The sequence below is a fragment of the Pristiophorus japonicus genome, chromosome 18 (assembly GCF_044704955.1).
Source record: "Pristiophorus japonicus isolate sPriJap1 chromosome 18, sPriJap1.hap1, whole genome shotgun sequence".
NCBI classification, from domain to species: Eukaryota; Metazoa; Chordata; class Chondrichthyes; family Pristiophoridae; genus Pristiophorus; species Pristiophorus japonicus.
The window spans coordinates 31,789,964-31,817,715 of NC_091994.1; the positions used below are offsets into that span (position 1 = coordinate 31,789,964).

Below are 27,752 nucleotides of genomic sequence, written 5' to 3' on the forward strand. Positions count from 1 at the left end.
TTGCAAGTCTTAAAGGGCTGCAACAAAGTAATGAGACATTGCTGCAATGATGAGGGAAGTAATGTGTGCAGCCCTGATCCATCAGCCATGTCAACCAGCAGTCATAGATAGAAACATAGAAACATAGAAAATAGGTGCAGGAGTAGGCCATTTGGCCCTTCGAGCCTGCACCGCCATTCAACAAGATCATGGCTGATCACCCACCCCAGCACCTCCCCCTCACGCCCTCTCCACACCCCCCCCGCCCCCCCCCCCTCCAGCCACAAGGACCACATCCAACTCCCTCCCGAACACATCCAATGAACTGGCATCAACAACTCTCCGCAGCAGGGAACCCCACAGGCCAACAACTCCCCGAGTGAAGAAGTCTCTCTCAATCCCAACCCCAAACAGCCCACCCCCTATCCCAAGAGCGTGCCCCCCCCGCGCCCCGGCTCCGGACCCACCCAACACCGGGAACACTTCCCCCCCCCCCCCCCCCCCGCACCCAACCCGCCCCGTCCCGTCAGAATCCTTCCCAAATGCCGAACCACCCCCGGATGTCAAGCCCCCAGTCCCGGCCACCCTGGAGCCACGCCCCCGCGACGTCAACCACACCACATCCACCAACCGCCATCTGCGCAGTCAACCCGTCTACCCCACTCTGAACACTCCCCGCACCGAGGCACAGAATCCCCAGGGCCGCCCCTCCAACACACTTCGCCCCCCCCCCAGACCTCCGCTGCAATGTGGCCCCTCCTGTCCCCTGCCCTGGGTTTCTCCACCCCCCACCTCCACCATTCTCCCCTCCATCCCCCGCCCCCGTCTCCCCTCATCTTCCCTCTGCCTCCCCGCACAGGCTCCCATCTTGGGGGCGGTAACCTTCTGGGGCAGGGAATTTTACCCCCCAGCGTGGAAGTCCTCTCCTGCCGCAGAATTGGCCTTACCACCCCTCAATGGAAGCGGAGTGCAATTTCCCACACTCCACTTCCTTTGGGGGCAGTTACCGGGGCACCACTGGATGCTCCTGTGACAGTTTGAACTGGTGCTCTCCACTCTCCCGTCCTGTGACAGTTTGAACTGGTTATAAATTCATAAATTGACAGTGTGGCAGTTTTTCACATGGGTTTTTCTGGGGAGTCAAGGGTTATGGGGAACAGGCAGGAAAGTGGAGTTGAGGCCAAGATCAGATCAGCCATGATCTTATTGAATGGCAGAGAAGGCTTGAGGGGGCATATGGCCTATTCCTGCTCCTAATTCTTATAAATTCTATTAGAGGAATTGCAGCAGAGGAGGGATGGCTATTTTTCCCAACGGATGCTTGTTGGGTGTCAGGACGCGTAGGTCAGATTTACCTGGCATGAAGTATCAACACATGTTAATTCCAATTGCATTATTCCTTGGACCTGGCTACATTGCTAAAAAATGTTTAATAATCTCACCAGGTGCACCAAGGTGGGAGACCTTGCCAAAATTCATATCGTACAATGTGGAAGACTTTGCTATATGTCCTTTGCTGACTAACTGTTATTCTCCCTCATAGACCTTTCCATCTACTGTGCCTGCTTCATTCTTGTTCCTGTCCCAAGCAGCCCGATACATGATTATCGCTATATGTCTTTTATGCCAAGCCGGTTATTCAGTTCCTTTTTGCAGGAGAAGACTGCAAATAGAAAAAGGCAGAGAGTGCATGGGAGGAGAATAATAGGACATAATGGCCAAATATAGGGGGAAGAAATTGTTGCTACTTCAGTTGTACTTTGTGCAGTGTTCTTGCTGTGATGTTATAAGCTATATTATCAGATGACCAAAATGGGTTGTTCACTAGGAGGAGAAAACATTATAGGTGCAGGCACATTTGTTGGAGACATACTGAAAATATAGGGAGGGTTATTGATACAAGGGTATTCATGAGAAGGTCTCGTCAATGATAGCGTAATGTGTCAAAGAAGTGCAATTTTCTGTATCTTGAGCATCTTTTGCCTCATCAAAGCTGTAGACTGCAGGAAGATATCAATGAACTGGTCAGGTGGGCAGATCAGTGGCAAATGGAATTCAATCCGGAGAAGCGAGGTAATGCATTTGGGGGGGGGGAACTAACAAGGCAAGGGAATACACATTAAATGGTAGGATACTGAGAAGTGCAGAGGAACAAAAGGACCTTGGAGTGCATGTCCAAAGATCCCTGAAGGTAGCAGGCCAGGTAGATAAGGTGGTTAAGAAGGCATTTGGAATACTTGCCTTTATTAACTGAGGCGTAGAATACAAGAGCAGGGAGGTTCTGCTTGAACTGTATAAAACACTAGTTAGGCCACAGCTAGAGTAATGCGTGCAGTTCTGGTCACCACACAGATACAGAGGAGCTTTACGAGGCTGTTGCCTGGACTGGACTGGACTGGATAATTTTAGCTATGATGAAAGATTGGATAGGCTGGGTTTGTTATCTTTGGAACAGAGGAGGCGGAGGGGAGACCTTAGTGAAGTGTATAAAATTTGAGGGGCCTAGATAGAGTGGATGGGACAGACCTATTTCCCTTAGCAGAGGGGTCAACAACCAGGGGGCATAGATTTAAAGTAATTAGTAGGAGATTTAGAGGGGATTTGAGGGGAAATTCATACAGAGGGTGGTGGAAGTCTGGAAGTCACTGCCTTTGAAAGGATGGTAGAGGCAAAAACGCTCACCACATTTAAAAAGTACTTGGATATGCACTTGAAGTGCCATAACCTACAGGGCTACGGACCAAGAGCTGAAAAGTGGGATTAGGCTGGATAGCTCTTTGGCTGGCACAGACACGATGGGCCTCCTTCCGTGCTGTAAATTTCTATGATTCTATGATCAATGTTAGCTTCATGTTCATTGCTATCCTCCTCAAGGTTCTCTTGCAGCATATAATACTGATGGGTAACACTCTGGCTGGCTTATATTGTAGGAAGTCCCCATAGCCTTCATCTGTCAACGCCGCACTGTGTCAGAAGAGAGGTTTGCAAGGAGCCAAGCTCGCCTATTTTTGTCATGATGGCGTTAATGACATCTTTGTGACATTATTACCCTGTATTATAATAATAAATTGAAGCTCCCGTCTACTTCTGACAGGTTTCAACCACTAGATTGTATGCCGACTGGAAATTAACATCAGACACAAAATGAATAGAGACCTGGCGGAACTGAACACACATTTTTCCGCTCCATTACACTCCGTGTGCTACCATTTATGGGGTGTAACGGAAACTAAAGTCGGCCCCAGTACTATTTCATGATAATTAGAAATTGAGTACTAGGTCACAGCTGCTTGATGAGTGGGGCCTTAATATTGTACATAGCAAATATTTACCAGTACTGCTGTTGTAATGTTCCTGCAAAATTTCAATGTTAAAAATTGAATAATAGATGTCGGCACACTGGAAATCAAACAATAACCCTTTCACTGCTGCTGATGAGATGCTCTGTTTCAGCAGTGTCTGCTCCCTGTGCCACCAGCAAATTATTTCTTCTAGAATTGGACTTCCAAATGTTGGCTTAAAAATCACACACAAGTTTGTTTGATTGATGATCTGCTAACTCTGGCATCACTATTTAAATTTCATAACGGCTCAAAAAAATACATTTTGAAACTGCTTTTTTGCTAATATGGGACCAATGTTATATTTATATGGATTCCAAATTGAAAAAAGTATGGTAGAGGTACAAAGCAATTATTATACTAGAAACGTTAAATTTGATATGAACCAAAAAAAGTAATTTAAATATACTAGATATGTAAAAATGTAATAGTAAGAATAGAATAAATGGAAGAGGGAAAAAAGAATAGGAAGGAAAGGCAGTGCAGAAATGAAATGCTAACTTTAACAATGTAGGTCCAATAATATAATACTGGAACAAGAAAGACTTGCATTTATATAACGCCTTTCATGACCACTGGACATCCCAAAGTGCTTTACAGCCAATGAAGTACTTTTGAAGTGTAGTCACTATTGTAATGTAGGAAACACGGCAGCACACAGCAAGCTCCCACAACCAGCAATGTGATGATGACCAGATAATCTGACTTTTTAATGTTGATTGAGGGATCAATATTGGCGAGGACACTGGGGATAACTCTCCTGCTCTTCTTCGAAATAGGGCCATGGGATTTTTTACATTCACCTGAGAGAGCAGACTCAGTTTAACATCTTATCCGACAGACAGCATCTCCGACTGTACAGCACTCCCTCAGCGCTGCACTGGAGTGTCAGACTAGATTTTTGTGCTCAAGTCCTTGGAGTGAGATTTGAACCCACAAACTTCTGACTCAGAGGCGAGAACAAAGCAATTCCTGACATTATTGGATTTGTAATAATAGGGAATTTGATCAAGTATGTAATTCTTCACTTTCTAGTAGCACTATATATGGGTCAATTTTCTTCTCCCCCTCCAGCTGATTATAATTGATGTAGAGCACACCAGAAGTGTGCTCCAATCAAATGAAACTGAACCTAATCGTGTTTCCTGTTTAGGTGATTTACATAGAGTGGGCGTACACCTGGTGTATGTAGTATTCTGTGACTGGCCACAGACTCATAGAGAAGAAGATGTTGTTGCACTGCTGCTGGCCTTAATGGCCCATGGTAACTTGTAGCTTTGTGAGCATGATAACATTTTGTTGATGGAAGGCCCATTTATGGCAGGCTGCTTTTGGACGTTTTTTTTTTAGCTACTTCTGTTTGGTGCTCATTTATTCCTGTCATATCTGGCAGCACTGGTGGAAGAAGCAGCACCCTCTGCTTCAATGATAACTGCATAACCATCTTGCCGCAAGAAGCGGAACAGAGGAGAGAAGTGTCATTTCCCATTATGGTTGTAAGATTTCCAAGACTGTGGGCAGAAGAGCAAGACAGGAGGTGGCCAACAGGATCAATACTAGCAGCAATGTCCAGACAACGTGGCCGCTTCATGGCAAACGAGCTAAAGGTGGGCAGCGGTAATGTTACAAGGACACCTTCAAAGCCTCCCTGATAAAGTGCAACATCCCCACTGACACCTGGGAGTCCCTGGCCAAAAACCGCCCTAAGTGGAGGAAGTGCATCTGGGAGGGCGCTGAGCACCTCCATTCTCGCCGTCGAGAGCATGCAGAAATCAAGCGCAGGCAGCGGAAAGACCATGCGGCAAACCAGTCCCACCCACCCTTTCCCTCAACGACTCTGTCCCACCTGTGACAGGGACTGTGGTTCTTGTATTGGACTGCTCAGCCACCTGAGGACTCATTTTTAGAGTGGAAGCAAATCTTCTTTGATTCTGAGGGACTGCCTATGATGATGATGAGTGAGAAAAAAATTCAGTGACCTCACCAGAAGGGACAAGGTAAGCAGGGCCAACAACATCTCTTATTTGTGTTCTGAATCAATTAGTACTAACTTGATACCTTACCTGCAACCCATGCATTTCTTCACTTTCTTATCACCTGCCCACCGGTGCCCATAATTTTCCATTATGCACTTTCCGCTAACAATCTACCCAGCACCCCCTTATCCATCACAAGGATACTTTGGAAGGACAGGTTTTCCAAGGCCAGCACCTACATGCTCACAATCACTATGGCATGCACATTCACACATGGGGTAGGCAGATCCGATACACATAATCTATACATGTTTCTGCTTTTGTAGAAGAAGGCAGCATCCAACAGAAAGCAGCTGGAGGAGGGGGGTGGCTACAATGCATGATGAGAAGCAGGCTCTGCAAATTAAGGCCCGGTACTTGGAAGAGGCCTAGCTCAGGGTTCATACAAAACTGATCCTTAAACTTTATCCTATCATATACACAAACACTGACATGCAAGTTTGCCACTGTTTAGCAAAAATGCCATCCAAGAAGTTGTTCTGAGGACATCCTCCTAACAGTTTTCCTTTTCCTGTCTCTGCAAGTATGGCAGACAGAGCTGCTGTAGAGCCCTGACACCAGGATTTATACAGCACCTCACTTAGCAGTATTAGCACATACATCTCATTGGCATGCATTAGCACAGCTCCATTCACCTTTGGGGATGTAGATACTCAATTTGAGGAAAGCACATAAGGTGATGGACAGCACAAGTGAAAAGCCAGAGATGGCACTGATCCGGGACAAGCAGAAGGACCTCACTAGAGATTTGGTGAGTCTTGGGGTCCTGATCTCTGGAGTACAGCTTTTACAAGAATGATGCTTTCAGAGAAAGATGGATTGTCGGAGTTATGGGGGGATGTGACACATGGAGACTAATGTGGAGGATTCACCACCCATGTGCCTGCGATGCTCATGTCATCAAAAACATGCTAGGGCCATCAGCAGATATCCACATTCAAAGGCATCTGCCATGGAGATTGCACAAGAAGCACCAGATTAGGTCGTTGAGTGCAACTGATCGAAAGGGAAAGCATCGTGGGAAGAGTCAGTGGGTTTAGATACACTTGTCTTTTTGTTAAATTATTTTGTTACAGAAGTTAGTGTTGAACCGTTTCATTTGTGGAGCAGGGGTAATAAATGTGCTGTGAAGAGAAATGACCAAGCGGTGAGATAAGTAGAATGGCTTGCAATAATTGGGGATTGTGATTTATTGTGGAGGACAGGGAAGATGTTGAAAGGAGTGCAAAGGGAAGGGTTTTGGTGTGCTCATGAGAAAGTGTCCTGAATTTAGGACTGACAAATGGCTATTGTAGCTGCAAAACGGGTTTGTCATGCTGCCTTTTTGCTTCTACTGGCTCATTATCCATTCCTTCAGCTGCTCTTCTGAAGGCTCTTTCAATATCAATGTTATGGAGATTGTTGTAAACCTTTGTGATCCTGGAAACGTATCTGGGGCTGTATTGCGGGATGCCCCCACCCCCACCCAACTACCTGACAAAGCACAGGAATTCCTGATTCAGCATACTAATAATGTTCTCTCTGATGAACACATGTCCCTCATTATATCTGCTCTGCTGGTATGCAGGGATACCGTAGAAGGATCATGAGTCAAGGAAGCAAAGGGGTAATCCTTGGTCACACAGGAGCCAATCCTTCAATTTCTGGGTATCACCAAATAATGGTGGTATTGGGAATGTTGCCTGGCAATCGAGCATTCACTTACATGATCTCATGCAAATGACCTCACACAAGCTTCACATTCATATAGAGTAAGAGTCTAAATATAGGTGACAGTCCTATTAGCAAAACCACAAAGGATTTCATGGGTGCCATCCATGGCTTCCTGGTTTTCAGGAATCTTGCTTGGGCTTGTTGCCCGCTTGTGTCCATGGCAGTTCTGTAGCAGTTTTGGTCACCTTTCTTAAGGAAGGATATACTAGCTTTGAAGGGGGTACAGAGACGATTCACTAGGCTGATTCCGGAGATGAGGGGGTTACCTTATGATGATAGATTGAGTAGACTGGGTCTTTACTCATTGGAGTTCAGAAGGATGAGGGGTGATCTTATAGAAACATTTAAAATAATGAAAGGGATAGACAAGATAGAGGCAGAGAGGTTGTTTCCACTGGTCGGGGAGACTAGAACTAGGGGGCACAGCCTCAAAATATGGGGGAGTCAATTTAAAACCGAGTTGAGAAGGAATTTCTTCTCCCAGAGGGTTGTGAATCTGTGGAATTCTCTGCCCAAGGAAGCAGTTGAGGCTAGCTCATTGAATGTATTCAAGTCACAGATGGATAGATTTTTAACCAATAAGGGAATTAAGTGTTACAGGGAGCGGGCGGGTAAGTGGAGCTGAGTCCACAGCCAGATCAGCCATGATCTTGTTGAATGGCGGAGCAGGCTCGAGGGGCTAGATGGCCTACTCCTGTTCCTAATTCTTATGTTCTTATGAGAATGAGATTGCAAATAAGTTTGGTCACCCGTTTAAAGCATCAATGTACTGAGAATGCTTATGTCCCCACTAGCCTTTTGGAAAGGCACGGAGGCAAGAACGTTCAATTGCGATAATCCTGACATGTGGCTGCAGGTCCCCCCCCCCCCCCCCCCCTTTGGCATAGGCAAGGAAAAATTAATGGACTTGCATTTATATAGCACCTTTTATGACCTCAGGACATCCCAAAGTGTTTTACAGCCAGTGAAGTGTCGTCACGATTGTAATGTAGGAAAACGTGACAGAAAATGCATCCAGCAAGGTCCCATAAATAGTAGTGAGCTGCATGACCAGACAATCTGTTTTTTATTATGTTGATTGAGAGATAAATATTGAAATATTTGCCAGGACACCGTCTTTGCCCTGCTCGTCTTTGAATAGTACCATTGATTCTTTTACTTCCACCAGGTCCTCGGTTTAATGTTCCCTCTGATAGTTCAGCATTACTTCAGTACTGTACTGAAGTGCCAAACTAGATTTATGTGCTCAAGTGTCTGGAGTGGAACTTGAACCCATGACCACCTGATTCTTAGGCAAGAGTGCTACCAAGCCAAGGCTAATACCTCTCTGGTTACCTCCCTGGTCAGTCAAAGGAATGGAAGGAAAGTCCTTTGGGGCTGATATTTATGCAGCAACATATTGGCATGTAGATGCTCTTCTGCTATCCAAAAGTATTTCTTCTACATTCTCCTGTTCATCAAGCAGCACTTGTAGAATGGTATGCCAAAGGGACTCCCATTCTGCTAAAAGAGATGGAGCAGTCCAAGAAGTTCCACCACTCCTCTACCTCTACCCAAAGTGCACCCCATTGCAACAGGAAACTTCACAATTTGTATCTAAACAATAGCCAAAAGCAGTTTTTGTTACCTCTTGCCAACTTTCTGCCTGCCATTTTAAATGCAGTGCAACGAAACTCGCCATCCAGTTTAAATGAGGACAGCCTGTATTTGACTTGCGACCTTCAAAAATAGAGGAAACCTGCTTGCATCCAAGAAATATTTTGCCTTTTGGCAGGATGTGATTGTTGTGTATCGGTAAAGCATGCACTTCCATGTTCCACCCCAGGGAGCACATCCCCTGAAGTCCCAAAGGATCCTCAGGAGCACTGTATATAACCGGTCCCTAAGGTCTGTTCCTCACTCTGGAGTGTCTTAATAAAGACTGAGGTCACTGTTACTTTAACCTCCCTCTGTGTAGTCTCATCTGTGTTGGGAACACAATAACTGGCAACGAGTATACGAATCCAACGCAAAAATGCAGTAAACTGTGGGCATCCTGGAGAAGTTCTTGGAGGGTGAGGACTGGGAAGCCCATGTCGAACGGCTAGACCAGTACTTTGTAGCCAACGAGCTGGACGGAGAAGGAAGCGCTGCAAAAAGGAGAGCGGTCCTCCTCAGGGTCTGCGGGGCACCGACCTACAGCCTCAAGAAGAATCTTCTGGCTCCGGTAAAACCCACAGATAAGTCGTATGAGGAGCTGTGTACACTGGTTCGAGAGCATCTTAACCCGAGGGAGAGCATGCTGATGGCGAGGTATCTGTTTGACACATGCCAGCGATCTGAAGGTCAGGAAGTGGCGAGCTACGTCGCCGAGCTAAGGCGACTTGCAGGACAATGTGAGTTTGATGGCTACCTGGAGCAGATGCTCAGAGACTTCTTTGTACTGGGCATTGGCCACGAGACCATCCTACGAAAATTTTTGAATGTAGACACACCGACCCTCAGTAAGGCTATTGCGATAGCACAAGCATTTATGTCCACCAGTGATAACACCAAACAAATCTCTCAGCACACAAGTGCTAGCAATGTTCATAAATTAACTGGAACTGTGCTTGCGAGCAGAAATGTACAGGGCAGAACCCACGAGTCTGCAACTGCCAGCAGGCCTCAGGTGACCCAGATGACTGAGTCCACAACAAAGGATGAATGCAAGGCTTCAAAGGTTATGTTTGCAAGAGCTGTGGAACAATGGGGCACCTCAGACAAGCTTGCGGATGAGCTGCAAGTTCTGCAAAACCTGCTAACCACCACTTGGCAGAGGAAGGTCGGTCCATGGTGGATCAAAGCAATTTCGAGCCTCAGATAGAGGAGGCAGATGCTGAAGTACACGGGATGTGCACATTTTCGACGAAATGTCCACCTATAATGCTAAATGTAAAATTGAATGGCTTACCCGTAGCCATGGAACTGGACACTGGCGCTAGCCAATTCATCATGAACAAAAAGATGTTTGAGAGACTGTGGTGCAACAAGGCACTTGGACCAGCCCTGAGCACCATCCACACGAAACTGAGAACGTACACCAAAGAGGGCATTACTGTCCTGGGCAGCGCCATGGTCAAGGTAACCTACGAGGGCATGGTGCACGAACTGCCACTCTGGATTGTCCTGGGTGATGGCCCCACACTGCTTGGAAGGAGCTGGCTGGGCAAAATCCGCTGGAACTGGGATGACATCCGAGCGCTATCACATGTCGATGAGGCCTCATATGCCCAGGTTCTTAACAAATTTCCTTCCCTTTTTGAGCCAGGCATTGGAAACTTTTCCGGTGCGAAGGTGCGGATCCACTTGGTCCCAGAGGCACGACCCATTCACCACAACGCGCGAGCGGTACCTCACATGATGAGGGAGAGAGTGGAAATCGAGCTGGACAGGCTGCAACACAAGGGCATCATCTCCCCAGTGGAATTCAACGAGTGGGCCAGCCCGATTGTTCCAGTACTCAAAAGTGATGGCACAGTCAGAATTTGCGGCGATTATAAAGTAACTATTAATCGTTTCTCGCTACAGGACCAATACCCGCTACCGAAGGCAGATGACCTATTTGCGATGCTGACAGGAGGCAAGACTTTCACCAAGCTCGACCTGACTTCAGCCTACATGACGCAAGAGCTGGAGGAGTCTTCGAAGGGCCTCACCTGCATCAACACGCACAAGGGACTGTTCATCTACAACAGATGCCCGTTTGGAATTCGGTCAGCTGCAGTGATCTTCCAGAGAAACATGGGGAGCCTACTCAAGTCGCTACCACGCACGGTGGTTTTTCAGGACGACATACTGGTCACGGGTCGGGACACTGTCACACACCTACAAAACCTGGAGGAGGTCCTCCAGCGACTGGATCACGTAGGGCTGCAGCTGAAGAGGTCGAAATGCGTCGTCTTGGCAACAGAAGTGGAGTTTTTGGGGAGAAAGATCGCGGCGGACGGCCCACGGATGCCAAGACAGAGGCTATCGGGAACGTGCCCAGGCCACAGAATGTCATGGAGCTGCGGTCGTTCTTGGGACTCCTCAACTATTTTGGTAACTTCCTATCGAGGTTAAGCACCCTCTTAGAGCCCCTGCATGGGTTATTGCGTAAAGTTGAGAACTGGGTATGGGGAAAAAAACAAATAATTGCTTTTGAGAAAGCCAGAAACATTTTATGCTTCAACAAGCTGCTTGTATTGTATAACCCGTGTAAAAGACTTGTGCTAGCATGTGATGCGTCGTCGTACGGAGTCTGGTGTGTATTACAACAAACTAACATTGCAGGGAAGTTGCAACCTGTCGCCTATGCCTCCAGGAGCTTGTCTAAGGCCGAGAGGGCCTACAGCATGATTGAGAAAGAGGCATTAGCGTGTGTTCGGGGTAAAGAAAATACATCAGTACCTGTTTGGCCTCAAATTTGAGCTGGAAACCGACCACAAGCCCCTCATATCCCTGTTCACTGAAAACAAGGAGATAAATACTCAGCGCGAGTGTCCACCTTTTGTATGATGGCTAACAGCGTATAACTATACCATCGGCCACAGGCCAGGCACCGAGAACTGTGCGGATGCTCTCAGTCGGCTACCATTGCCCACCACGGGGGTGGAAATGGCGCAGCCTGCAAACTTGTTGATGGTGGCGCAGCCCGCAGACTTGTTGATGGTCATGGAAGTGTTTGAAAATGATAAATCACCTGTCACGGCCCACCAGATTAGGACTTGGACCAGCCTAGATCCTCTGCTGTCCCTAGTAAAAGGTTGTGTACTGCATGGGAGCTGGGCCAGCATCCCCGTTGAAATGCAAGAGCTAATCAAGCCGTTCCAGCGGCGAAAGGGTGAACTGTCCGCGTAGTGCTACCCAAAGATCAGGGAGACGTTCATCTTGTATCTCCACAGCACACACCCAGGTATAGTAATAATGAAAGTGATAGCCAGATCCCACGTGCGGTGGCCCGGCATCGACTCTGACTTCGTGTCCTGTGTACGGCAATGCCGTGTTTGTGCTCAATTGAGCAACGCGCCCAGAGAGGCACCACTAAGTTTGTGGCCCTGGCCCTCCAGACCATGGTCGAGAATCCATGTCGACTATGCGGGCCCGTTTCTCGGTAAAATGTTCCTCCTGGTGGTGGATGCTTTTTCAAACTGGATTGAATGTGAAATAATGTTCGGAAGCACTGCCACCGCCACCATTGAAAGCCTGAGGGTCATGTTTGCCACCCACGGCCTCCCTGCCATACTGGTCAGTGACAATGGGCCATGTTTCACCAGTGCCAAATTTAAAGAATTCATGACCCGCAATGGGATCAAACATGTCACCTCAGCCCCGTTTAAACCAGCCTCCAATGGGCAGGCAGAGCGGGCAGTACAATCAAACGGAGCCTTAAATGAGTCACAGAAGGCTCACTCCAAACCCGCCTGTCCCGAGTACTGCTTCGCTACCGCACGAGACCCCACTCGCTCACAGGGTGCCCCTGGCTGAGCTACTCATCAAAAGGACACTTAAAACCAGATTCTCGCTGGTTCACCCCAACCTGCACGATCAGATAGAGAGCAGGCGGCAGCAACAAAATGTAAACGATGGTCGCGCCACTGTGTCACAGGAAATTGATCTGAATGACCCTGTGTACGTGCTAAACTATGGACATGGTCCTAAGTGGATCGCGGGCACGGTGGTAGCTAAAGAAGGGAGTAGGGTGTTTGTAGTCAAACTAGACAGCGGACAAATTTGCAGAAAGCACCTGGACCAAACGAGGCTGCGGTTCACAGACTGCCCTGAACAACCCACAGCAGACACCACCTTTTTCGAGCCCACAGCCCACAACACACACCCAAAGGATTAACGACACCATCCCGGACCAGGAAATTGAACCCATCACTCCCAACAGCCCAGCAAGGCCAGGCTCACCCAGCAGCCCTGCAGGGCCAACAACACGCCAGCCCAGTGAGGGCATAGCCAACACACCAGAACAGACATTTGTACTGAGGTGGTCCACCAGGGAAAGAGGTTCCTGACCGCCTCACCATGTAAATAGTTTTCACTTTGACTTTGGATGGGGGGGGGGGGGTGATGTGTATCTGTAAAGCATGCACTCCCATGTTCTGCCTCCAGGATGCTCATCCCCTGAAGTCCCAAGGGATCCCAGCATCCCTTGGGAGCACTGGTATATAAGCCGGCCGCTAAGGCCTGTTCCTCACTCTGGAGTGTCTTAATAAAGACTCGGGTCACTGTTACTTTAACCTCCCTGTGTGCAGTCTCATCTATGTTGGGAACACAATAGTGATAAGTGGTGTCCAGCAAGGACCTGTGTTGGGGCCTCAACTATTGACCGTATTTATTGACGACTTCAATGCCAAATATCCCAGTTTGATGATGTCACAAAGATAGGTGGCATTGTAAGCAATGTAGATGGAAGCATAAAATTACAAAGGGATATTAATAAATTATGTGAACGGGCAAAATTGTGGCAAATGGATTTCAATATAGACAAGTGTGAGTTCATCCACTTTAGACCTAAACAGGATAAATCAGAGTACTTTCTAAATGATAAGCTAGAAACAGTGGAGATCCAAAGAAACTTGGGTGTCCATGTACATCAATCATTAAAATGTCATAGACAGGTACAGAAAATAATCAAAAAGGCTAATGGCATGCCTGCCTTTAGATCTAGAGGACTAGAATACAAGAGGGTAGAAGTTGTACTGCAGCTATATAAAGCCCTAATTAGACTACATCTGGAATACTATGAGCAGTTCTGAGCACCACACCTTAGGAAGGATATATTGGCCTTGAAGGGAGTGCAGCGTAGGTTTACCAGAAAGTTACAAGGAGAGATTACACAAATTAGGGTTGTATTCCCTCGAATTTAGATGGTTAAGGGGTGATCTGATCAAAGTTTTCAAGGTATTAAGGAGAGCAGATAGGGTAGCTAGAGAGAAACTGTTTCCACTGTGATATATTCTTAAGACATCATTAAGAAGCACACTACACACAAGATGGCTCTTAACAGAAAAACTGTCGTGACTTTGCCACATGATCCTTTTATTATTTACATCAGTTGTTGCAGTACATTAGTAGTCCACTAGGTGGAGCTCTATTACACACTAGTTGGGGAATCTTGGACAAGGGGACACAGCCTAAAACTTCGTCAGACTTTTCAGGAGTGAAGTTAGGAAACATTTCTACAAGCAAAGAATGGTAGAAGTATGGAACTCTCTTCTGCAAACAGCAGTAGATAATGGGTCAATTGTTAATTTTAAATCTGAGATTGATAGATTTCTGTTAACCAAAGGTATTAAGGGGATATGGGGAAAAGATGGGTATATGGAGTTAGGTCACTGATCAGCCATGATCTCATTGAATGGCCGAAGAGGCTCGAGGGGCTAAATGGCCTACTCCTGGCCCTATGTTCCTAAGGCACAAAAGAGTGGCTTGTGTCTCACCCGCGAGTGGAAGTTGATGTGAAGCTGAAATACTGTATCAAGTCTCCGCCCCTTTTCTCTGTATTGTTCCCAAGAAACAAGCCTGAAAACATAAGTAGTGAACAAAGAAATTAAATAGATTAAAATAATTGTCATTGTAATATATATCCAAGAGTACAATTGTCTCATTTTACTGGACTTTTCTCTTTTAGCTTCGGTATGAATCATGATGGAGTTGGAAACTCCTGTGGCCCGAGAGGTCAGGAAACCGCAAAGCTGATGGCTGCTCATATCACTGTGAAAACGAATCCTTTCATCTGGTCAACATGCAGCAGGGATTACATTACCAGCTTCTTGGAGTAAGAAGTCAGAAAATAAGATAAAATATAAAAACATAAAATAACCATGTGCCTGTCAGGGTCCATGCTGTGCCCAAGGTTCAGATGAAGCAACTAATAATGTAATTGTAATTGACAGTTCTATTTTTAAGTAGTGCTTTGGTCTTGTTTTATATGCAAACTAAAGTTTAGAATGAATTCAGAATATGGATTCAGACTCTTGAAATACTCTTAAGTTTTGAGTTAGTGCACTGATTTACATTGTGCCCAGAGGCTAAAGTATCTCGTCTTGCAGCTCTTTAGATTTGCACTTTACAAGCACAGAGACAAGGCTTGTAAATATCCATGGTGCTCTGAATTTCGGGGGAACTTGCCGTAACCAGTTGACACAATTGAAGTGCGTTGAATAGTGATGTTGCCCTCAAGAGTCCGGACTTGCTCAGTGAATAAGGTGCAACAATAGCAATAGTTATACTTTAACAGATGATTTAAAAGGATAGAAACCCAGATATAAAACATTCCCATTCCCACAAAGGAGTAATGGGAAAAGTCAAGCTCTATATATATATATATATATATATAATATATGTATGAAAAAAAATTGGTGGTGTTTCACATGCACAGAATGCTAGCTGCCTGCCGCACAACACAATTTCTTAAAAGGACAGATTTGACTGAATTTTAAATGGTCTCAACTGGACCAAGATTTTATATTTACAAATAAATCCAATTTTGGTTAATAATTTCCCTACCAGTTTTTGTAGACAAATTATTTTAATAGAATATGGGTTTTAATTTAAGGAAGAGCTTTCAAACTTCTTAAGTTATAAAGATTTTGTCTGGTCAAATAAAATATGGCCCTGAAATTCCATTCGAGCTCTTACTGCGGGCAAACGACAGAAAAAATGCGCACTTGCCTGTTGCTGCTGCGCCTGTTGGAACTTCCAAGCCTGAGGCCTCCCGTGACGGCGCAGTCCGGGATCTGGAGACAGCAGCCAATCAGGTGAAGTATAGATTCTCATTCATAGTAATAGGAGTTCCGTAAGTCCGGACCTCCTATTTCTATGAATGAGGAACCCCCCAAACACCCAAAACACAATTTAAAAAAAAAAAATAGAAAATAAACTACATATTTAACATTCATTTAAATTAAAGTTCTTAAAAAAAAAGTCAATTTTCTTTTTCTAAGCTTTTTTAATTATGCCTTAAAATAAACTTACCGTAATGGGGAGGGTTTTTAAAAATAAAATGTGTTTTTATAACTATATTTAAATGTTTGTGTATTTTTAAACACTCGCGCCTGTAAAAGTAGGCTATACGCCTGCTTTTTCAGGCACAAGATTTTAAAGGACATTTGCAGGGCAAGATATTCTTAAATATCGGAAATCTTGCCCTACAAGTGTCCTCGCTCCCGATCTGTGGATGATCTGTCAAGCCAGAAACTTGACAGATCAGAAAAGCCGGTTTTCAGCTCATGCGCATTGCGCGCTGAAACCCGGCTTTTCTGATGCCTTTCCGTAGGAACTTCGTATGGACCCGGGACATCGGAATTTCAGGGCCCATATTCATTTGTTGTGCATCTGCAATGGCCGAGTAAGTATCTGAAACTTAACTCGACTTATCTGAAAATGCATGGCTGCATTGTCATTTGCTAGTTTAAACAATAGAAATCAATCTAAGATTCTTGAGAATCTGACTTCATACTGTCCTTCTCCATGATAATTTGGATATGTCCATATATTCAACATAGGCGTGGAGCCACCTTGCTCTTCTTGTGATTGATATGCAATGTTCCACTGTGTTTGCCAATATGATACTCCTCAGTATACCTCTTTGTGATGTATTTATTCTTAGCATAAGGTATTAAAAACAACCAGACCAATGTTTGAGGTTTATAATTAGAGGAAAAATGTTAAATGAATAACCATTTTTCCAAGTAATTTTATTCACTTAACTGTTGTAAGTGAATAAAATTGCTTGGGTCCTACTCTGTGACTTTGTGACTTTGACAAAGGTAAACTATCCCTCCTCATGCTTCTCGACCTGTCTGCAGCCTTTGACACTCCATCCTCCTCCAATTCCTCTCCGCCATCATCCAACTGAGTGGGACTGCACTTGCCTGGTTCCATTCTTATCTAATCATAGCCAGAAAATCACCTTCTTCTCTTCCCACTTCTGCATTGTTAGCTCTGGTGTTCCCCAAGGATCTATCCTTGGCACTCTCCTATTTCTCATCTATATGCTGCTACTTGGCGACATCATCCGATAACACAGCGGCAGTTTCCACATGTATGCTGACGACACCCAGCTCTAACTCACCACCACTTCTCTCGACCCCTCCACTGTCTCTAAATTGTCAGACTGCTTGTCCAACATTGGGAAGACCAATGCCATTGTCTATGGTCCCCGCCACAAACTCCATTCCCTTGCCACTGACTTCACCCCTCTCCCTAACATCTGTCTGAGGCTGAACCAGATTGTTTGCAACCTTGGTGTCATATTTGACTTTGAAATGAGCTTCCAACCATAACTAAAACCACCTATTTCCACCTCCGTAACATTGCCTGTATCTGCCCCTGCTTCAGCTCATCTGCTGCTGAAACCCTCATTCATGCCTTTATTACCTCTAGACTTGACTACTCCAACACACTCCTGGGTGGCCTCCCACATTCTACTCTACATAAACTTGAGGTCATCCAAAACTCGGCTGCCCGTGTCCTAACTCGCACTAAGTCCCATTCATCCATCACCCCTGTACTTGCTGACCTACATTGGCTCCCAGTTAAGCAATGCCTTGTTTTCAAAATTTTCATCCTTGTTTAAAAATCCCTCCATGGCCTCGACCCTCCCTATCTCCTTCAGCCTCACAACCCCCTAAGATATTTGCACTCTTCTAATTCTGCCCTCTTGAGCATCTCTGATTTTAATCACTCAACCATTGGTGGCCGTGCCTTCAGTTGTCTAGGCCCCAAACTCTGGAACTCCCTCCCTAAACCTCTCCGCCTCTCTACCCCTCTTTCCTCCTTTAAGACGCTCCTTAAAACATACCTGTTTGATCAAGTTTTTTGTCATCTGCCCTAATTTTTTCTTGTGTGGCTCGGTGTCAAATTTTTGTCTTATAACATTCCTGTGAAGCGCCTTGAGACATTTTACTACGTTAAAGGTGCTATATAAATGCATGTTGTTGTTCAATTCCTTTAACTATTGTCTCAAGTTTGGCAAGAAGCTAACAATGGAATGCAAACTGGATTGCAATTTCAGTATTTTTTTTAAAAGTTTGTTATTATCGGTAACTGAAAGTGTATTTATGTCATTTGCTTCATTACTATATACATATTGCAGTGCAGTGCAACACTTTTTTTTTTAAAGGCGTCTGTGATACAACAAACTATTTAGAGATTTCACTCTGGGAATCTAGGAAACTTTTAGCCTATTCAGCAACGTAATTACTTTCACCTTATCAGCAAAAGAAAGCACCTTCATCTTTAGAGGTGGCATTTTCATTATTCACAGAGACAGAGGTACAGCAGCCAGGAAACACGGATGTACGGGTTTCCAGGAGTTCCTGCCTAATTTAACGGCAGGAACTCTTTTTTTTTTTTTAATTTTTCATTTTCTCTGCTGCATCCAGCCAGATTGAGAGGCTGGCTGGTGGGTCGGCCTGCAACCCCAAGCCTCGGGCTGGGGAGTCGGACATTGGGGCCTGGGTGGGTCCAATCGCAGGCATGGAAGTAGGTAAGCTTGGTGGGCTAGGAGGAAGCACTCCTGTTCCTCTTGGCCCACTAGCAGTGCTGGAAAGGCACATACCTATTCCATCCAGCCGTTCTTGCCTCCCTTCAGCTGCTGGGCTAAATCTGGAACAGAGATAAATTCTAAGGCACGCATCTTCATTGAAATATTTTACGATGCGTTTATTTGTACAAAAAAAATGGTCGCCTTGGCTCTCCATTATCACATGACCTATTGCTAATTGGTCCCCTTGGAGGATAAGCGACACCCTGACGTTTCTCAGGAATATGTAACTGGAACCGCCCAGCCCAAGTTCTGACTGACTTTGCAAATTGTAATTCAATCCATTATGACTTCAGAAGCCAGAGAGAACAGATCTTGAACAACCCAACAAAAGCCACCAAGTTCCAGTCGAAGTCCCTTACCCCAGCGCACATGCTGCTTCCCCCCAGGCGATGTCCCTTACCCCAGCGCAAGTCTCTTGCCCCTTACCCTGGCCCCCCCTCCCCCGCCCATAGATGGGGCATTGTGTGTGTGTCATGGATTGTTAACAGGATTATTGGGTATGAAGTGAATAGTGATAGTGTCATGACTGCTGGATTTCATCTACTCCAACAATGTCCTTGTAACACATGCACAAGCTTTGCAAGAAATCTGGTGTGTGTGTAAAGGGGGTTGGAAGAACGTGAGCCGTCTTCCCTGTGTTCCCTCCCTCCTCTCTGATTTCACCCCCCGCCCCCGTGTGTCTCTCTCCTCCACCCTCCCCACCCCACCGCCCGCCGCCTCTCACCTCTCTTCCCCCTGCTGCCTCTCTCCCCCAGCCATCCAAATTATCTGAATGGTGACAGATTAGGAAAAGAGGAGGTGCAACGAGACCTGGATGTCATGGTACATCAGTCATTGAAAGTTGGCATGCGGGTACAGCAGGCGGTGAAGAAGGCAAATGGCATGTTGGCCTTCATAGCGAGAGGATTTGCGTATAGGAGCAGGGAGGTCTTACTGCAGTTGTACATGGCCTTGGTGAGGCCACACCTTGAATATTGTGTACAGTTTTGGTCTCCTAATCTGAGGAAGGACGTTCTTGCTATTGAGGGAGTGCAGCGAAGGTTCACCAGACTGATTCCCGGGATGGCAGGACTGACATATGAAGAAAGACTGGATCAACTAGGTTTATCACTGGAATTTAGAAGAATGAGAGGGGATCTCATAGAAACATGTGAAATTCTGACACGATTGGACAGCTTAGATGCAGGAAGAATGTTCCCGATGTTGGGGAAGTCCAGAACCAGAGGTCACAGTCTAAGGTTAAGGGGTAAGCCATTTAGGACCGAGATGAGGAGAAACTTCTTCACTCAGAGAATTGTGAACCTGTGGAATTCTCTACCACAGAACGTTGTTGAGGCCAGTTCATTAGATATATTCAAAAGGGAGTTAGATGTGGCCCTTACGACTAATTGGATCAAGAGGTATGGAGAGAAAGCAGGAATGGGGTACTGTAGTTGCATGATCAGCCATGATCATATTGAATGGTGGTGTAGACTCGAAGAGCTGAATGGCTTACTCCTGCACCTATTTTCTATGTTTCTATCCAATGCCTCTCTTCCCCCTGCCGCCTCTCTCCCCCCCCCCCCCCCCCCCGGCCACCTCTCTCCCCCTGGCCGCCTGTCACCTTTCTCTCCCAGCTGTCCGCCGCCCGCCGCCTCTCTTTCCCCCCCCGGCCCCCTGCAGGCTCGGAGGAACAACGTGGTCAATTGTGGGGCCCCACTTCCGGATGTTAGGAACCGGGGGCGGGGGGCAGGGTCCGGAGGACACGGGCGCAGAAGGAACAGAAAAGTGTTAGTACAAATAGTCACACTGATTATTTTAATGACTGACCCGCCATCATAGAGCAGGTTAGTCGCCCAGCCCCCAATCCATCTCCATTAAAACTGAACGTGGGCACGCTGGGGTCAGGTTTCTTTTTTTTTTTAAATGTTAACCCCCACCACCTGCGGCTCTCTTCCCCTCGCCCATTCCCCGGTCCGTCCTTCGGGGTGAAAATTCTAAAATACATTGTTTACTGTAAGTTGTGCCTTAAGTCCGGCCCCAACTCCAACTCATTGGCTGACACAGTGGTGCCAATGCACTAAAACATGGATAAGTTATAACCATCACAAAGATGAAGCATTAGCACCTGATGAAAGGGTTTTCACATCTAAACAAAAGGGCTTGTCACATTGATTGCCAAAAGTGCTCCAGACTTAGCACACAATGAGGTGAAAAAGACACTGAAACATCATTGAATTGGTTACTGGCCAATCTTGACACAGAGTCAAAAACACTTGTAAAAAGGGCTTATCACATAACAACAACAACAACAACTTGTATTTATATAGTGCCTTTAACATAGTAAAACATCCTAAGGTTCTTCACAGGAGTGTTATAAAACAAAAAAATTGACACCAGGCTGCATAAGGAGAAATTAGGGCAGATGACCAAAAGCTTGGTAAAAGAGGTAGGTTTTAAGGAACGGCATAAAGGAAGAGAGGTAGAGGTGCAGAGAGGTTTAGGAAGGGAATTCCAGAGCTTAGGGCCTAGGCAGTTGAAGGCAGGGCTACCAATGGATGAGCAATTAAAATCAGGGATGTTCAAGAAGCTAGAATTAGAGGAGTGCAAATATCTCAGGGGAGTTGTGGGGCTGGAGGGGATTATAGAGGTAGGGAGGGGCAAGGCCACGGAGAGATTTGAAAACCAGGATGAGAATTGTAAAATCGAGGCGTGCTTAACCAGGAGCCAATGTAGCTCACCGAGCATAGGGGTGATGGATGAGTGGGATTTGGTGCGGGTTCGGACATGAGCAGCAGAGGTTTGGATAACTGCAAATTTACATAGGGTAGTTCGTGAGAGGGCAGACAAAAGTGCATTGGAATAGTCAATAGAGGTAACAAAGGCATGAATGAGGGGATCAGCGGCAGAGACCGGCAATGTTACCCAGAGGTAGAAATAGGTTGTTTTAGTTATGATGCCGATATGTGGTCGGAAGCTCATTTCAGGGTCAAATATGACGCCAAGGTGTGAGCAGTCTGGTTCAACCTCAGACAGATGCTAGGGAGAGGGATGGAATCAGTGGCTAAGAAACGGAGTTTGTAGTGGGGACCGAAGACAATGACCAATGACATTGGTAGGTTGAGCCCTTTTTGCAAATCAGCTTTAGTGAGGCTCTCTAACACTTAAATGGAAAAAAATCCAGACTTTTGCAATTCATTTAAATATTTTATTCATTTAACAAGGACGGCTAACATTGGAAAAGACAGAAAAGGGATTTTGTACGGAGAGTCTATTCTCTCAAATATTTTATTGTTTTAATCAGTTATTCATTTAAATTTGCTTGACTGCATATAATTTTAGAAAGTAATACATTTGTTTTTCTTTTGTAATAAAATATTCTTTTTTTTTGGTCAGTTCAGGACATGGTAGATGTCTCATCAATGCACCCCCAAAACAGGAGTTCTTTTACCCAACTGTGGCTCCAGGTCAGGTGTATGATGCTGATGAACAGTGCCGTTTCCAATATGGAGTCAAATCACGCCAGTGTAAATATGGGGTAGAGAGTCTTCCTGCTTTACTACTTTGAGAAATATTGAGACGTTGAATAGGCAGGCGTGCTGATCTTTTGTAGTAGACAATGGTATAGAAAAAAATTATCCTCATCTGTGTTTACACACTTAAATCTGCCATCTTACAATTGTATCAATGTTATATCTGTTTACATGTTTTGTTTTATTGTCACTAAATGTCCAATATGAAGATACTGCTGTGCTTATGATTTAAATTCAATGGAAATCAAACTGAGATTGCCTAAACTAATTTGCCTTTAAACGCTTAACAGCTGTGAGAAAGAATCCAGCCTCGAGTTAATAAAATATAGGTGCTTTTGTATTTATAATGTGCCAATAGCTGCAAGTAAATGGTACTTTAATCATTGCCAGCACACTATAATACTGTACAAAGAAAGCTGCCTTTCAGAGATAAGAGGTACGGAAAGGGTGGGCCTCTTCGTATTGGCACTCCAATGGAAACTGGTGCCCTAAAGAGGGGAGAATGGTACTAGCAAACCACAGGTCTCCATTTAAGCATTACTCTCCTGGAGCCCTGGCACCAGTGTTGAAGTCCTTATGCTACTTTACAAACTATTTGGTGGGCTGAGTTTGAAGTGTTGGCCAAGACTGTAAATCACTGATAGATGATGACGATGCAGGGATCAGCACTCTAGAAAGGGAAAGTTTCCAATCCCTTAAAGAACTCTGCACAAACCTCAAAACAGCGACAAGATTATAGTAATAGATTTTTTTTTTGTTTTTAATTTTAAAAACACCTTTTAAACTCATTTCAGAAAAAGTTTTGATTTTGAAATATGTTAAAAACAGCCCGCAATGTCAAAATCATACATTTTACAGCCATGACAGGTATCGGAATCAAGCTGAAGGCAAAAGCAGTCACTTCCATAACTGGAAGAGAAGCCACTGTTTAATCTTCCCAGTCTGTGGATTTAATTTCCAAACTGCTAATTAAAATGTTTGGTCAACATGACATTTATGATTTCTTTAAAAGATTCATCTAAGTTTTCTGCTTGCATTGTAGCTGGAATTAATTTTGTCAAATAAAGTTGGCAACAAAATCTAAAACTTATTCACATTACCACATTCTATACAATAGTACACACTGTTAACTTTATTAAGCTTAGAAAGGCTTTTTTTGGGTTCTTGATACTTTTTATTAATGTTTTATTTGTAGGAGGTATGCAGTGAGTTGTGGTGTCTTAGTAAAAGCAATCGTTGTATTACAAACAGCATTCCTGCTGCTGAAGGAACAGTATGTCAATCAAATACCATTGAAAAGGGGGTGAGTAACAATAGATTTGTCTTTTTTTCTGTGATACTTAATTTGACATTTTAGAATCTATTATTGAGACAAGTTAATCTATGTTAATATAATTCCATTACAAACCTTAGTGCATTAATGATATGTCCTTGCCACAAAAATATTAATTGCCTAAAGTCAACAAAGCCCACATGTTCACTAAAAATGATTTTAGAGAAAATGCAATAAATAAATCTTAAGTGGGATGGGAAAATCTTCGAGTATATGGGGAGGGATTAAAAATAAGTGTAGTGAAGGGACAAAGCAGTCTAAACTAGTAATATGAAGGGGGAAGATTATAAAGAGCTGTAGAGAAAGGTCTTCTCTGCTCCAGTGGAAATAGTACCAGCATCTGAAGTCTCTCCTCATTACTAGTTTCCCATTCATGGTGAATCTATACACACTCTAAGATTTTAAAGTCCTTTCTATAATGTGGTGCCCACAATGGCACACAATACTCTAACTTTGGCCCAAGCAATGGCTTGTACAAATTTATTATTTATGAGCCATGTTAATCAAATAAATTCTTGATGGCCTTTTTTATGGTTTTATCTACCTGCACCTGGGAATTACGTATTTCCACCCTGAGGTATCTTCGTTCATCCACGCTCTTCAGTATCTTTCCACGGAGTATATAAATTCCCAGTCCTTGTTTTTTCTCCCAAATGTATTATCTTTCACTTCTACACATTAAATTGCACCTGCCCATTCCATTCGCCTGTCTATCTTCCTGCAGCAATAATTGACGAGCAGCTCCATCCAACTAATGCAAAATGTCATTTGCAGGTGGCATTTAGTAAAAGAATCAAAAGACAAATTAAATCATGACTGCATATCAGCTGTGCTTGTTCTCTCAAGGAAGTATTAATCTGGAAGATAGCAATTGCATAAAAACTGCAAAATGTCAAAAATACATTACAACAGTGTCTATACTTTGCAATTGGCTATGAAGAAGTATGGGACATTGTTGGCCATGGTATATACATGCAAGTTCAATATAAAATCTATAGGGCATATTGTGACATAACTTGGAAATGCTGTTTTTAGATCATCAAGTTGTGTTCTTCCATGTGGTGCATTGGCTCACTTTCAGCCCATCTGTTATAAAATTATTTCAATTGAATTATTAAACATACATTAGTCTAATTTTGGTGTGTAAAGTTTAAATGAAAGTTTCTGCTACAGTGGTGCTATAAAAGAGACTGTGTCCCATTCGGCACTAGACCAGAGGGCGTGGATGGGGCCTGGGGACCCTGGTCATCATGGGGAGAGTGCAGCAGGACATGTGGAGGTGGAGTGTCATATTCTGGCAGGCAATGTGACAGTCCAAGGTAGGTAAATAACATAGTATTGATAAAAAAAAGATACCTCAAGGTCTATGACAATGGATGTTGAATTTGTCAGTTTAATTATTTATTTTTCTTTACAGCTGTATTTTCATTTTTCCTCCTTACTTATACTTCAGGGACTGAGGATCCGTTGAGTTGTGGAACTGTGTAAATTGGCGAGCTTTCTGGCCTATGCACACATCACCTCCTTCACTGCTTCCAATAGTAATAGCCTTCAAACAACCACATTTAATTTGATGTATTTGTACTTTTGTGAGTTTGTAAGCGCATCTTGCAAACTCCATAAATGTAAAAGTAACTTTTCTATTCTGTTATTAATCTCTGAATAGCATTGTTGCTCCTGTTGCTCTCCAAAATTTGATCAGGGGCCGCAGTGTACCTTTTATACATTTTTGTAAAACATATAAGAATTATTAATCACTAAGGGGTCGGCCATTTAGGACTGAGATGAGGAGACGGCAATTGATGCTAGATCAATTGTTAATTTTAAATCAGAGATTGATAGCTTTCTGTTAACCATATTAAGGGATATGGGCCAAAGGCTTAGGTTGCAGATCAGCCATGATCTCGTTGAATGGCAGAGCAGGTTTGAGGGTCTTAATGGCTGACTCCAGTTCCTATGTTACTAAATGGTGCATCTGGAACCTCCCCCCCTCCCCTCCCATGCCTGTTTGAAGCCCCATCCCCATCCCCACCATTTACAGTCGTACAATCCAATTTAAGGCTATGAATCCCAGTTTTCCCTATAGATATAATAGCCCTGATTGCTTTCATTGGTGGTACAGTGGTAGGCTTCTAGCCCACCACCTTTGGACTCCCACCACCCACACAGCGCCCTGCAGCCCCAACCCCCAAATTTTGATAACACTGTGATGTCTCGCACACCTTAAACCCAATCCCTCTTCCTCTTCTCAACTCATACTTTCATGGAGTGACCTTTCCTTGTGACTAAAACCAGGATTTTTTCTTACTCATTATACTATATAGATATAGTACTATTAACTTTTTAGCTGTCTTTGCAAGGTAAAATACTTGTTTTAACCCATGAGTCTTTTACAGTGAGCATGTTTTTACTTTAACAGCATGCATGCATAATAATTTATAGTGTTTTGAAAAGTAAACTGCTGATGAAACCGACAGAAGTTAGTTCACAGCCATGGGGACAGAAAGCAATGGTCGCAAAGGTAGGAGGGGGGCTGTTAATTAACTCGTATCTGCTGCTCCATTAACTTAGTGATTTGTTTGTGTGCTTGCTGCTCTATGAATTTAGTATGCCTCCTACTCCAATAACTTAGTGCCCTTTTTTGGGTGTGCCAACAACTCCATTGATTGATTAATTTACTGGCACCCACTGCTCCATTAATTTATAGATTTTTGCCATCGCCATTATTTTATTAATTTGTGGGTGTGGCTGTTGCTCCATTAATTTGTTGATTTTTTTTGGTCTATGAATTTATTAATTCGGCATTGTCTACTTCTTCTCCATTTAATTTTCCATGTCCACATGTGTATTATTTAATCATTGACTACTGCTCCATACTGTATGAATTCAGTGCTGCCCACTGCTCCAATTATTTATTCACTGGTACCTACTTAGCTATGCTGTAATCTTTATCAGTATTCTTTTTCTATCAGTAAGTTGTTTTGCAAGTGATTTATTTTCCTGTTATAATTGTATGGTGTCAAAAATCAATAACATAATTTGTTCTAACTTCATCAGTGTCAGCCGTGGCTCAGTGGGTAGCACACTCACCTCTGAGTCAGAAGGTTGTGGGTTCAAGTCCCACTCCAGGGTCTTGAGCACAGAAATCTAGGCTGACACTCCAGCGCAGTACAGAGGGAGTGCTGCACTGTCGGAGGTGCGCCTTTTGCCGCCTTTCGGGTGAGACTTTAAACCGAGGCCTTGTCTGCTCTCTCTCAAGTGGATGTTAAAAGTCCCATGGCACTATTTTGAAGAAGAGCAGGGGAGTTATCCCCGGTGTCCCGGCCAATATTTATCCCTCAATCAACATCACTAAAACAGATTATTGGTCATTATCACATTGCTGTTTGTGGGAGCTTGCTGTGCACAAATTGGCTGCCGCATTTCCCACATTACAACAGTGACTACACTCCAAAAGTAGAATATAAATGCAAGTCTTTCTTTTTAATTTAAGTTACCAGTTTATTTGATTATTTTTGAATCTCCGTGCTATCATAGTAGCAGTTTCTATTATCCCCTGTTTTAGGGTGTATTGGCATCTCATGCTGCATAGGTCTTGATTTCCCATGTGCAATGCCACATGAGATCAATTAGTATGCACAGTAAAATTCTTGCCGTTAATATTACCCTGGTGCATTTTAAACAGCAAATAAAATTACTATAAAGAAAACAAATTAATTCTAATCATACTGAATATTCAGAAAAGAGAGACTTTTGGTACTGGTGGGAAATGTGTATAAATCGGTAAGAAATTGCAGCAGTGGTAATGAATGGTTGCCAACCTGTGTAAATAATTGGAGGGATGGATCACATGGTTCCCACATATAAATCACACTGCTATACCACAATGCGTTTTAAGAATTGATCACATGATTCCAACAGAACAATAGTGTCAGTAGAATAGCAGTGCTAGGTTTGTTGATATAACTTCTGAGGTCCAGTTAAATTAGTGGAGGAAAAATGTAGTTGCAAGTTGTGCAATTAATGATGTGTTGAAAAGTAAAAGACCAAATATGTCAATTAATGTCTGCAGAAATAGACTGTGTGTGAATTCTCAATAATGTATTGATACTTACCTTCCACTCTAGACCAACTATTGGTGGGCGATACTGTCTTGGAGAGAGGAAGCGCTTTCGATCATGTAACATCGATGTAAGTAAATTGTCTCAATAGTTATTTGAAGTTATTTTTTTTATAAACTACAGTAGTTTTTAATATACCATTACACAAATTAAGACT

The 27,752-nt window shown here is 44.1% G+C and overlaps 1 protein-coding gene across 1 annotated transcript in view; it reads left to right on the forward strand.

Annotated features, from left to right (window-relative positions):
- The window catches only part of LOC139229187 (A disintegrin and metalloproteinase with thrombospondin motifs 6-like), a 175,725-nt gene that overhangs the window by 81,858 nt on the left and 66,115 nt on the right, over positions 1–27,752 (forward strand). The window contains exons 9-13 of the mRNA XM_070860839.1: positions 14,709–14,855; positions 22,005–22,146; positions 23,337–23,444; positions 24,648–24,793; positions 27,602–27,665. Coding sequence (XP_070716940.1) covers positions 14,709–14,855; positions 22,005–22,146; positions 23,337–23,444; positions 24,648–24,793; positions 27,602–27,665 — 607 coding nt within the window. The remainder of the gene's footprint in view (positions 1–14,708; positions 14,856–22,004; positions 22,147–23,336; positions 23,445–24,647; positions 24,794–27,601; positions 27,666–27,752) is intronic.